Genomic DNA, 14,876 nt, shown 5'->3' with positions numbered 1-14,876 from the left:
TTGTACCGCTGTAAGCCTTGTCAGGGATGTCAATACTTGTATGAATGATTATTTATTAGTTTGTCCGTTTCGTTGGTCTAGTGGCTAGCTTGAAAGGTAGTAGATTCTGAATTCATGGGCTCACAAGCCCCTTTTTTTTCTCACTGGAAAAACGTGTTACGCGCTTCCCCCACGTGGTGGAAAGTGGGGGGGTGTATGGGACTCCCCGGAGCCCTGGACGCCGAGTGCGCCCAGGTACGCCGGGTTTACCCACTAAAAAACCAGCGGTACTCTCTCCGTCATTTAGCGGGCGCCACGGGATCGCTTACGCATGCTACCGTGACGGGCTCACAAGCCCCTGATCGGACCGTTAAAATATTAATAGGTCAGGTGACACTCTTCTGCCTCAGAAAATACGTAAAGTCGGTTGCCTGGAAGAGATCGCTATGTAGTGATAAGGGCGCCAAAATTGTGCGCGTCTTTCATTCAGGCTGAATCTACGTTGTATTTACTTATTTTCTCTGTGTGGTGTACAATAAAAGTATAAAGTAAAGTAAGTAAATTCGGTTGGTCCCGCGTCGGAACTATTTTTGGTCGTATCCGTTTTGTCGTTTCAACGTATTTATAGAGATCGGTTAGATAGATAGATAGATAAAGTGCACCTGTGTTTGTGCACACACTCGTGCACTATAAGATGACAAGCGCAGATCCAGCTTATCTCTCTTTGAGTGCTAGTCAAGGACATCGTCATCATATCCGTTAAAATATATTAGACTCGCGTAATAAATTCAAAAGCACTACCCTTCTTGGGTTCGTATAAGTCGGTCAGTTTGATATTATTTTTTCCATTCTACCGTCTTCGAAACCGTTATCATATTATAGTTGATGTGAAAATAAGTCGTTACACTGACTATTACAGATTCTATCTAGAAATTAAATTTTATCTTGGAATAGTAACACGTGCCCCAACAGAACAGGACGAGCGCAATCATAGTAAAGTTATTTATTTACAAACAGTTGTAGTGGTGTTGTGTATTGGTGATATGCATTTGTAAATGTCGTTACGTATTCTATTCGTTTTTATTAGTAAGGACTTAAATTGAAAACGGTTATATTCTTTTCCTAAACATGCGTGAAAATATTCAAATGACGAAAATTAAATACAGCAAATGTGTCATTAATCGGCTGGGTGTAAACAAAACTCTGAGTAAACGAGAGTTGTCTTGGGACACTCAGAATAATACTTTCGCGATATATTATGTATTAAATAACCAAATAATACAAAATTGTTAATAAAAATCTTGTGTGAATTAAGAGAATAATGAAAATAAGTTTAAATAATATTATATAGAAGCGTATGTGATAGAAAGAGACAGGGAAAGGAAAGGAAGGGAAAATTCGCCTGGATCTTTTATTCTTATGTGACGATTTCTGCCAGTACACTACTGTAAGCCACGTAAAAAATGCATTCCAAAAAGTTCTATTATAATGACAATTTGTTTTTGTTCCTTTTCTAAATTTAAATACCAAAGGGTCTTCAAACGTACGTAAATAGTTACTAGGCTGCATTGTCCAGTTACCTTTGCCTCAACAAAGGCGAACTCGTCTAGCAATTGTCTACTTATCCGGCCTTGACAATAATGTAATTATACCCAACGATATTTTAACACATCGAATATTTTGAATAACATAAAACTATTTAAGCATAAAAAGACAGTTTTATTACGAAGTGGGGATGTCGATCAGACACATTTACGGACTCGAGACTGAATTATAAATTAAAATATGGTGCGTCATATATAAGATAGTATATATAATCTCATTTATACATATACGGAAATTAATTTAAAAAATCAGTCGTAATTTGTTTTTCATTTTAGTTAGGTAGATAAATATCTCATAATACTGAAGATATAAAGTAGGTTATATTCCGTGTGACATCTAGAGTAAGTAAATTAAATTTATTCTTCTTACATCAATGGTCTAGATTTAAAGCGGTGGAATTAAAGCGCTGTTATTTATTTACATACTAATATTACATAAATAACCTCAAAAACGCGTTGCATCTTCTGGTATATGTTTAATGTATATTTGCTTAGTAGGTAGTTCGTTTTCACTTGGACATTAATAATGGCAGATGGCGAGCTAACCTTACATTTAAAATTAGCCGTAAATAATATTATCGGTCAAAAGTCCTTTCGACCGCGAAGTTTTAACGGCAACATATAAATGATGATAATTCCTATTGATAACATGTGTCTAATTCATATTCTGCGTCCATTCTTTATTTATTTTTATCACATCAAATATTATGTCAATATTATTTATATAATTATGTCAGTAGATTTTTGGTTTTAGCTCAAAATGATAAACCACTAATAAGGTTACCCAGTATAATACGTGACCTTATGAGCACTCGATTATAAGTATTTACGTATTGTGTGTCGTAATTTAATACGGAGTCTCCTTTATTTATATACTTTTACGAGCTGTGCCCCCGACTTCGTGCGCGTATGGTTTTAACAAAAAAGTTATTGTTTTATCCTAAGTTACTCCTTATTACATCAGCTATCTGCCTGTGAAAGTACCGTCAAAATCGGTCCAGCCGTTCCTGGTATTAGCCGGAACAAACAGACAGACAATAATTGAAAAAAAAATATATTTTGGTATATGTACAGTGTATACCTACACATACATTTAATAAAAATCGTTTATTTTAATATTACAAACAGACACTCCAATTTTATTATATTTATAGATGTAAAGAGATCCTCGTGCCGACCTCGTCCGGGCGAAATAGGAATTAATAATAATAAGATGCAAGAGGCGGTCGGTAGGAGGCGCTGAAATCACGTAAACCTTCCCGATTGCAGGGCCTCCTACCGGGTCCAAATTAAAATCAACGATAAGAAGGAGTTCATGTATATAAAGATATACATAATAATATCAAGGCTTAATTAAACTATCTGGTCGTGGTATATGTATTTTGAGAAAAGCGTTAGAATTTTTTTGGTAGGGATGCGTTATTACAAATATGTTCTTGACATAAACGTTTTTTTTTATAATAATATATTAAAATAATATATTAAACAAGAAAATGAAATTTACGCATATCACGTCAATAGTCTTGTTTTAATAGTTGAAACTGCGAATCTCATCTACTTCTATAATAATATGTACTAGGTACTAAAACCTGCTCCAAAACGCGCTGTTATAATTTTTGTGTATAAAATTTTAGTAGTTTTTCAGTTTGGCATTTAAAAAAAGAATCTTCCTACCAATATAGATAGATTGACCCTAATGGAAGTACTCGAAATTATTATAATAATAAAAATATCGAATATTTTTCGAGTTTATTTATCTCTGTACCATTATATGGGATAACTTATCCTGGTTTCTGAAAGCCAAGCCAAGGGTGTAGAAAACTGCTTGTCACAAATTGCATCATTATTACGACAAATGATTACACGATCGTTTCGCAATGTTAAAATTACTACTAATTATTCGATTTGATGACTACATAATTTATTAGGCTTCGATTCCCAGGTTATAGTACCTTCACATCAAAAAGGTCACGTCACCGTTCGAAGTAAAAACATTATCAGTGTATATTTAATAATGTTGCGTAATAGTCCATTGAACTGAGTTTTTTTGCGTATCGTTCACGACTTGTCGAGTTTTTATCTTGATGCTGGGAGACCGTCCTTGTTTGTAAGTGCATCGAACTCAAGGCTAAGTTATGTTGGACATTTGTTTAAATATAACGGAATTATTATTTGAACTCTATTATCTATTTTTAATTTTTTTAGGCAGGCATTAAACAGTTCAGAACCATTTCACCCTGACTGTCAACGAATATTTTTTTGGTAACTATTGACGAGCTTTTATGTTATCAAAATTAGAAACACAATTTATAATATATGTTTTTCTTTTTTCAATAATGATTATCGTCGATCGAGATGTTAAGAAACCTTTGCCAAGCAATGGGACATATGCACATGTAACCGTAACTGTTACTAAATAGATTTGAAATCAACTTTTAGTTAATAAAGTGGCAGAATCGATCCTGACCGCTTGGACTATAGTCGTCCCCACTCCTGACACAATTGATAAGCGTAAAAAGTGGTAGTAAATTCGAATATTAGTAATTCCTTAATTATTTTGGGGCATTGCTTCTATTCTTTAAAAAGAGTATTCCTTATAGCAGTGGTTTAAATTCTCCTATTCTAATTTGACTTGTACAAAGTGTAACGTACACAATTTCATAATATATCATTGATGATTGGTCATAACTGTCTTATTTTTATACGTTTTAATATATATTTAAAATTTGTTTCTAATTAATTTGATAACTATAGTTTTGTCCATAAAAATTCGAATAAATCTATGTCGGAAGTCTTAATTTAAATTAGCGTTAATTATTATGACAAATAACTAATAATATTTAAAGGTATACGAGTTCTCAATGAATTAGAAAGCACAATGTGAAAACTCAAACACTTCGTTTCCAACGTGCTAAAATCTGTCTAAACAATTACTACAGTTTCAATTTAACAGTATACGTCTCTTACAATGATTTCTCAACGATCATTGTTCTTTTCATTACAAATATTTACAATTACCTGCATCGCTAATTGCCATCGACACGAAACGCGGAGTGTTTTCTATGTACCTACACGATGCTGTCAACGTTTACCTCGTTTGTCTAGCGGCCAGCTCATAAGGCAAATTGCGGTCCTGAATTCGAACTGCAAAGGAATAAAAAGTTATCGCACATTTCGGTCGAGAAATTTGATGTTTTTTATTATTAGATTAAAAACAAGTAATAAAAGTATGGGAATGGATAACGTTGGTTTTTCATATATTCAAGTATAATGAATTTGGACAACATCACATACATTACTCTGATCCCAATGTAAGTAGCTAAAGCACTTGTGTTATGAAAAATCAGAAGTAACGACGGTACCACAAACACCAAGACCCAAGACAACATGAAAATTAATGAACTTTTTCTACATCGACTCGGCCGGGAATCGAACCCGGGACCTCGAGAATAGCGTACCCATGAAAACCGGTGTACACACTACTCGACCACGGAGGTCGTCAATCTTCAATCAAACGGTCGTCGTTATTATTAGGTGGATGGACAAATATGCCTCCTGATAGTAAATGTTCTTCATTCCATAGATATAGGCGCTGTCAGAAATATTCACCATTTCGGTGATATGTCACTTGTGCATGTAGTTACACCTTTCAAACCGGAACAAAACAATACTAAGTATTAACCTTTGGTGGTAGAACATACGAAGAGTGGGTGGCACAAAGCCAACCAGTAAACCGACTAATGTAGAAATCAAATGAAAAGATTCTTTCAACGTTATGTTAAAATGTATTTAGATTCTCAAATATCGAGTTGACTTCGTAATGAATGTTAAAAATTACAATTAGGTTTCGTAACTCGCAGCTCGTGTTAGCAGCTCTTCACGGACGGACTATGATTAGTGATTTCCTTTTAATTAACATTCTTAATCATATGATGAGTTTTTGTAGTAGCCGAAACGAATGGCTTAATGTACTCGTTCACCAACATTTTTTCACAAATGAGGCCAACCCATCGATGAATATTCCTAGGATCCTTAAATTGAGTTCGGACTTAGTTTCGTTTATATTTGTTTTCTTTCGAGTTATTCAAGTAACATTCCTGTAAATCCTCTCAAAAGCCGAGCACGCTAATGTCTTCGCTTGCTTATGCTGTTCCAATGGGGCTTGGTAGATTAATGTGTCGCAAATTTTTACCCAGAACATGTAGGTTTCACCACGAGCATGAGATTAAGCATATGATTATTCAGTTGAGCTCGACCAGAATTGAGCCCTTTGGGCAATCTTCGGTCAAGATTCACGTAGACTTTCATTCGTAACAAGCGGGAATCCCGCTATTTTTCAGTGCAGAGGAAGACGAGGATTTATCTAAGTTCACATCTACTTACACTTTGATTCGTGGAGGTCACATTACAATGGAGCTATTGACCTCTAACTTGGGGTGTGTCTATCATAGTTTCGGTAGGGTCACTTTAAAAACAATTGATTAATAAAGGCATTCATGTTTAGGAGATATGTGGGCATTCATATCAATCAAAATATATCAAATGAATTACGACGTTTTTTCTCTTATGGTTAGAATTCATCTCCGTATGTTTTCTTTATTTCGTTAACATTACATTAAGAATATAATATCTACTAAATACGAACATAACGTGTAAGTATGTAAAAGTAACTTTAAGTCCATTGATTCATATATTTTATCAGTAAGAGAGTATATAAATTATATATTTTTTTCATTATATATGTATGCTCCGTTCTTTCCTAAAGTTCAAACTATCTACCTTTACGTAACGAACTGTGAAAGGCATTTATTATAATAAGTTACAGTAAAATAACATTATGTACCCTTTCTGATTAAATGTCTCATATAACAAGTGGAGTATATCCAGAGATCGAATGGCGGTTTTGTTGCAGAATTAATTCAGACCCGTGTAAGTTTTCTCACGATGGTTTTCCTTCGCCTTCATGAACAACATCATGATAAAACATAAATTATAATCATATAATAACTCGGTGGTGCTTGCCCTGACCCCACGTTTAAATTACCGTACAATCTGTGGTACGATTTTAACATTAAATCTAAGAAAAAGTGTAGGTATTTAAAATATGACGAGGCATGACGTCATACATCGTGATCTTGAATAATTCGGTTAGATCTCTGAATTAAACTATTGCATGTTTTAATTAAATGGAAGGTCGTTCATTGTTAGCGTAAAACCGGTAAATAGATTCTTTGTTTGCATAAAAGCTGGGGGACGATTCTACTAACATATTATCATACGTTCCCTATTCTATAGCATATTCCAAGGGAAGTAGGAAAAAAGATAAACAAACCTTAGATTTCATGCGATTTGCTCAAAACTCATATTGTGCACTACTAAGAGTTTATGATTAATATATCTTTATTTATAATAAAACACTACTACACTTAACTACTTATTACTACTCTTTAATTTTACTTCCAAAATTCCGATAACAGTTCGCAATTCCATAGTGAATATCATAGATTAATCAAGCTTTCGACCAATGACATCGCTTCATTTCCTGTCAAATGTTGTTTGTTTATTTGGCTTTTTTCCTCTTATGGTTGGAATAGAGTATATTTCGACTATTACTTACAAAAATAAAACTCAGCTTAATATAGCAAATGAGGGGTAATTCTACATATTTATATCGGTTATTATACGATCTATATATTAGATTCAACTTCGGCTTTATGGCAACGATGGTGTTTCGATACGATTTTGATAAGTTGACATCTCGTTAGTAGAATTGGCTGGTTTACAGCAGTCAGGGTTCGGGTCTTCTGGTATTTATGTTCTCTTTAGTGTCTAGTTGCTATCTCACAGGACTGTAGGTCTGTGGTCATGGGCGCGATATCCCGTTCGGGTGAATTATATATTAATTGGGGTTTTTGATAAGAAATTGTACATAGTATCTGGACCTTGAAAAAAGAAAAAAAAAACCGCTGAATTTCTTTTGCCGGTTCTTCTCAGGTCCGAAGTGTTTATTCCTGAACCAATATTGAATAAAGATTTTTGATTTAGACTTGAGACTTGGCGGCGCTTACAATATCTTGTTTATAAACGTAGGTCTAGCGCCAAAACGTTTTCCAGTAGCCTAGTTCCCATCTCATCGCATCATGATAGTAAAGGAATAGAGTGTACTTATTTTGCGAAACTAGTGTTTTGGAGGTATAGGAGGTTTGTATGTATGTATTTTACTTTTTAAAAAAGATAGGATAGGGGGACACTTTTTAAAGAAGTAAAATACGTTAATATATATCTGAGTCGTTCAATAACAAATCGTTTTAATTAATTCCTAATATAATTATTAAACTTTAATATAGATATTTTTATAATTAACTATTAAAGCAGGACTGACGCACTGGTGATATCTTATAATGTTTCGTTGTTCAAACTAACAATTAAATTAATGATCATTTTTTTTTTATAAATAATTGTCTAATCATTAATTTTAACGTTCAGTTATCTACTTACCTAGTAATAATTAAAGTGATTGTATATAATTAATTAATACACGGTTCATTTTAAATAGAAGCACTTTAGAATCGTCGTTTAACAAGTTTATTTCAACTAGTGATTGGTTCGTGAAGTAGATCCTATCGAGAAACACCGAAACTCAGAAATAATTCATTTTATTAATATAAATATACAAACATACATTAATTGTTTATAATTAAATTTATAAATTCGGCGAAAAATAATTACAACGATTAGCGTTTCCACGCTTATTTTATCGTTTAAATAATCTAATATTTTTTGTTTTTCGCTTTAAACGAATATGCATGTAAATGTACCCGCAAATAAATTATTTTCTTGAATTCGCATGATATGCGGAAGTCGACTTGCTCGACCAATACAAACTTGCCTTTATTTTATATATATATTTTTCTATAATTTTACTAGGTAGTTACCCTCTGAATTATTTTAAATACAACTGAAATGGATAAGTCCTGACATGACATCAACGCAAACACTAACGTCTCTAAATATTACTACAAGTATTCAAAACGAGATTCGTAGATAATGTCGAAGTATCGAGAAAAATAAAAAACATGGTAAAATGTTCATTAAAAATTCTCTAACTATGGATTAATTTTTTGAAATCGCATAATTGGTTTGGATGTCGGAGATAGTAGAATCTTTCAATCAAAAATTACAAAATTATGATATACATATGACATTTTGAACTAAGTTGAAAAAATATAAACAAAGACTATAACATTGATTGCTTTAAATATGTAATTGAAACAAGTTTTAAAGGTCCGATGTTTGTTTATAAATTGCGGTTCGATTTCGTTGTATTTTTAAGCTGTGGAAGTTTATTTTTTCTATTTATAAATAATACATTGTAACTTTATCGACTATAAAATATAATGCTTATATGTTATATCTATACTAATATTATAAATGCGAAATTAACTCTGTCAGTCTGTATATCTGTTGCTGAACTGAATTTGATGAAACTTATATATATATTATGAAGACAGCTTGAACCACAGGGAAAGACATGGTTTACTTTTATATGGCTAACATCTGACCAACCCATAAAACACGAGCAAAGTAGCGAGCAAAATCTACTATCTTGTAATATATGAGAAGGGCGGTGGGTATTTATTTATTTGACAATACAACAGTGCACATTAGTTTAAACTTAACTTCAGTACAATTGTTTCGTACATAGGACCAAAACATGACACATTTAATACGTACTATTAGAAAACAGTCATAAGAACTAATTAAAATAATATAATACTTATTATAAGCAAAAAATGCATGACGTAATTTGTGTATTTGTGAGCACACTTGATTTCGCATGTGTGCGTACGTGTGCGTATTACTCATTACTTTTATAATAATTTTTCGACAAATGACACCGTTTGATCGGTCACCTAAAATACCTAAATGTTGGCACGTATACGTTTTTTTCCAAAAAGATTTTTATATTATTTATGTTGTGCCCACCTGTCATTGTTTTCGTAATCCTACTAAAACTTATTATAAATACATAAATGATTTTTTGGATTGTTAGATTTGTTACTAAAGTACGCCAGTATAGCTGAACGGATCAGAGTGTTATTTGGTAGAGAGATAGACAATAGTCTGGAATAGCACATAGGTTACTCGTTGTCCCGGAAAAATGTACGAACCAACTGCAATAGTTATCGTCCACCCTTCAAAGGGAAGGGAACTAGAAATATATACAGATCATAGGATGGCAAAGGCCAATATAAGTAATGTCACAGTCGGTTAATGTTCCTGAGACTCTTCTTTTGAGGAACCGGCTATCATCGACGAAGATTTAGGTGTTTAACTGATGATTGCGACATAATCTAAAAAATACCGTCATACCATATACACTGTCTAGAAGTAAATCTATGTCAAATCTACATCCTGAATTTTAATAATTTGTTTTACCCCTTTGTCTCTGATGGAAATCATTCGCTCCTTTGTTTTAACTAGAAAAAGATCATTGTTCACGATTGGCTTGTACAGTCATACGCAACGGTTAGCCGATATTAGTCCTTAAACATATAGCTATAAGGTTCATTCGATTCAGCTGTTTCTAATAAATGAACTACAGCGGTCTTTGTGTCAAACGCCGATGCCTATTTGGAAACGGTCTGTTTACATTTCAAGATTGAAAACAAACACAAGCGCCGCTCTCTCCGCTTTTCTATTCTAATATAAAATATTTATTATCGTTCGTTTATAATATTACATTATTTTTCTATTTGTTTATATTAGTAATTGTAAATAATAACAGTATAATCTCGCTAATGCTTTGTGTTAATTTCGAGTTCGTTTGAAGTATATATATATAACGCATGTCATCACTGACGTAACGTCCTCATTAACCGAAAATTGAACGTCATTAACATTTCCTCGTATGAAACTGCAACGTCCCGTAGTAAGCGCGTCAAAATTATTATCGGCAGCCGGTTTCCGCACGTGTGGCACCGGCGGGTGGCTTCAACACGCCAGTTGACTGCTCGACGCCTCCCGAGCCTCACGGCCCGCACGCAACTGATATAAACAATCGAAACGACCTTTGTCAATCCCTACAAGTTACCGACTTAACCCGCTTCCCTGACCCGTTTTCGACTAATTACGTAACGTACAAACGTCATGATGCAACTTCGTCGCTAACCCACTTACGGTCAAACTTGCCTCCAACGTATCGATATAACATGAGAGCACGTGTTTACCCCGCGCCGTCCGCTGCCCTTGTCCAATCCTAGGAGGGCGAGGGGTACCGCCGCGTCTCCGCCACCCAATCGCGGCTCGTTTACGAATTCGCCCCGACGAAACACGAACTCGACCGACAGGAGCCGAAGAGTGCGACAACCCCCAGTGCAGCTCCAGCCCCCAACATGGCGACTATGGTGGCCGCGTCGCCGGTCGCAGTGACAAAAAAGCCTTCCATTAAAAAGTACAGGGCGCCGACGCCGCCGAGTAAATTGGAACTGGACGAAAACTGTGAAAGTGAAAAGGACAAAGAAAACAATGTTCTCGAACGGGAAGAGAATGACAACACGGAGAGCGATTGTATACAAACAAAGCAAGGTGACAGGCCGGTGTCTCAGGGCTCGCCGGTCATTAGGAAACTGGCGCCGAGATTGAACGGCAATGTTGACAGGAGTTCGGTACTGTCCAAAGCGGCAATGTTCGAGGCCGGGAGCCCTAGGTCGAAGGAGAAGGATCCGGCTGAAATGTCGCTTCGTGAACGCAAAGCGTTGTTCGAAAAGAATAAGGGTGTAGCGATTGTACCGAAGGCTCCCTTCGGCCTCGCACCCTCCGTCAAAACACTGCACGGAGACACGAAAGGTAAGTTCAGTTCTATTTATAGTTTAGTGCTAATGGTTATACGAAACACGACACACACTTTTTGTATAGTTTTATTTGTGATCTTCGCTGTCGGATAAGGTATTCAGAAAAAAAGATTTTTTGCCTTAACAGATTACACCATTTTTTTTATCTTTCATTCAGGTAATTCTGTTCGAAGAGCAGACACAACTTTTTGTCAGTAACAAATACGATCGATAGTTTTGAGAATTTATTAATTTTAAAATCGAATCTGACATCGACTTTTACGTGTTAAATTAAATAGTTATGTTAAAACGGTTTCATAAGTCTCTGTTATTTCAAAACCTATACCATTGTGTCGTCACTTATTAATTCTCACTATAAAGGCCAGATCTGCTTCACACATAAATAATAACGTAGTTACTCCGATTTTATAGTGTTGCAAAACGATAATCGTTTGACAGCTGTTTGACACATTTTTTTAACCAAGGACGACAACCTTTAGACTTTAGTTTGACGGACTATAATACTATTTAAGAGTAGTTTGAGGTTTGAAATGGAGACTAGTAAAGAATTTGTTGTCTTTAAACGTTTTCTTTTTGCATTAATATTTGAAATTAAATTTAATAGTTTAAAAGTACCTATATTATTTTATTTAGATCTAAGTTTCGTCATGCAATTTTAGTATTTGCGGTTGTACGGTACTTTGCGCATTTCCGTCCGGTTGCCCGAAAGTGCAATCCAATCGATACAACGCATACAAAACCCTGCTCTCTGAACTAGATACAATTTACAAAATTAATTAATATTAAGCCAAAAATATAATTATAATTAACTCATTTTATGATGACGGGTATCATTAAATTTGAAATGCTGTTCGTTTTTAATTTATTGCTATTCTGTAAGCTTTATTCGGGTAATAAATATCGAAGTACAAGATTTTACACTTAATATTTTATTGATAAGACATGTGTAGGGTGTCGTTGACCTCTGTTATGATTCAAAGGTTGGCTCAAAATTTGGCAACACTGCCAAAAGTAGTCTGCGTATAAAGTACTGTTATTACATGTATTTCAGTTAGATATCCCTGTATTTATTAGAAATAATATTTATTTTTCATTGTACATTTATTCATTGTTTTATTGTCAGTGTAAATTTTGTTAATTAAACGTTTTTTTTTATTTCGTGTTAATTACGAAAAATGGATTTAATTTAAATGATAAGAGTAAATAATGCAAATGCAAGTTGCGTTTCTCATTAGCGATATCTTCCAGATGAGATGACTATACGTATACAGCTCGTAATATTGCCACAAATATCTCACGTGTATAGTGGGACATGTCTGGGTTAGAACCTACTGCTATTTCTATTATGATCTATGTATTTCATCCACCGTGTCATCGTAGCTGTTTCTTTGTTGTAACGACGAAACCGATGACGAATTTAATAATAACCTAAATACAAAGTAATTTTGTAAATAAGGTTATTTTTTAATATTAATTTACTTGTTGACGAATATGATTTCTTGTTATTGAAATAAATATGGGTATTATAATAATATTATTCAGAATATCCTTATAATTTTAAATTAAATTTTGGAAACCGATTTACGTTATTCCAAAGCTTAATTATCGTGTGAGTCACGAGTTTGCAAAAGCTTACAAGGGAGCTTTTTAAAAAAAATACCTTGACCGTGGCTGTAAGAAATATTAACAATTCCTTACATTGCCCACCATCCGAACTAAGAAGTTAAGTCCCTTGTAAATCTCTCCTGGATAAGATGAATGAAAGTTTTTCTATAGAACTACTAAATGGGATTAGTGGCAAAACCATTTTTTATCATAAGAAATATTGAAACTGCTTTTAATATCCTAAAATAAAATCCAGGCACACTTCGCGTACTGAGAGAAAAAAACCCTGTCGAGCTAGTCTTAGATATATGTAAGGCGATAAAAAACTCAAACGAGTTCTACATAGAAACAAAAATTGCAAACCGATGTAGACATTTTGTCCGTCCAGCTTATTTATCGCGGGTCATTGCATACATCAGCATAAGGAGTTCACGACTTGCAACGTTCGCGCGATTATCGACTCTATTGCTTATTAAATTTGACTAAGTCTTATCTAGTTTTTATCCTAAACGAGACAGGTTTATATATACTAAACATTTGAAAGTCGTAGTGATGTACAGCTTCTTTTTTTTTTTTGTTGTTTCAAGGCAACGGTTGAAGATTTATTTGTAAGCCAAGTATTAGTTATTCTTATCTTGCTTGTAATTTTATTATAACATATAAATATATGAAATAGAAGTTTGTGTGTGTGTGTAAGTTTGTAATTATGTTCGTTCTTATATACTGAATATTTTGTTAATCAACGTTTGTGTATTTCGGTTATCCTTGAATTTATATGTAGGTATATTATTTTATATCGGACTGGCTAATTTCTGGCACGGGATGTCTCTTTAAATTGTTTAGAAAATAATGAATGATACGATTCGCGTGCCCCCAGTTTCACAAATATGTATGTATGTCACAAAACTCCGAAATGAATTAACAGTTTTGAAAAAAACACTGGGGTATGTTTAAGTGTTTGAGTAATTCTAAAAAAATTGGACCTGTGCGAAGTCAGGGCGGGTCGTTAATACAATATAAAATATAAAATTAGTTTTAGCTAATTAACTTTGAATAATTACATTACAATTATCGATAAACCAGTAGTAGTTAATTATAAATACCAATTAAAAATATAAATCTCGATGTATGATATTTGCGTTTTTATAGAATTTTGCGAAGTCTTATGTAGACGTTATACCGTTAGTTGAAAATTTTAATTACGTCTCGATATTCTAGATTCGAACACCCTTATCTATTGAACGACTTGTCAGATTGGATAAATAATATTTGATGCTGATATACTGCTAGTTGAGCTATATAAGTTCGTGCTTAGGAGCGGAAAACATCAGCCGATTTCGAAAACCGTAGGCATGACGTGGACTCGTGTAATCTAAATTGAAATTAGTGGTTTTTCCAATAGGCAGGCTGACTGCTGCGTGAGCGACTGACGGTATATTATCAATCTATTATTAAATAAGTATGAAATCTTTAGTAGGTCCCAAAAACACTTGTCGTTATAGTACTATTAGAAAAACAATGTAATGTCACCAACCTACGGAACACTAAGATGATATGTACTAGTAGTTACACTGACTCACTCTCCCTTGATACCGGAACACAGCGATACTAAGTATTGCTGTTTGACGGTACAGTAGGTGGTACATACCCAACCACTAAGCCATTCGTCTGTGTACCCACTTATTAGAAATGTGTTTATATCTGTATATGTTTCGTTAAGTTATCGTTCTTATATTTAAATAAAGTTCGCTTACGTACGATAACTCATCCCTGCCAGTAGTGCACGTTTCATTATTCACGGAATGCGTGTCTTATCTTTTTTTTGGTGGTGCAA

The 14,876-nt window shown here is 34.0% G+C and overlaps 1 protein-coding gene across 6 annotated transcripts in view; it reads left to right on the top strand.

Moving 5' to 3' along the window:
• LOC125073288 (anillin) overlaps positions 1-14,876 on the top strand; it is a 58,594-nt gene that overhangs the window by 14,462 nt on the left and 29,256 nt on the right. For 5 of the 6 annotated variants that reach the window (XM_047684053.1, XM_047684056.1, XM_047684054.1 and 2 more), the window contains exon 7: positions 10,847-11,432. In XM_047684053.1, coding sequence (XP_047540009.1) covers positions 10,847-11,432 — 586 coding nt within the window. The remainder of the gene's footprint in view (positions 1-10,846; positions 11,433-14,876) is intronic. The other variant, XM_047684058.1, reaches the window with a different exon arrangement.

Source organism: Vanessa atalanta, chromosome 24 (assembly GCF_905147765.1).
Source record: "Vanessa atalanta chromosome 24, ilVanAtal1.2, whole genome shotgun sequence".
NCBI classification, from domain to species: domain Eukaryota; kingdom Metazoa; phylum Arthropoda; class Insecta; order Lepidoptera; family Nymphalidae; genus Vanessa; species Vanessa atalanta.
Note: the sequence above shows the minus strand (reverse complement) of the source record. Positions and strands in the feature narration are given on the sequence as shown.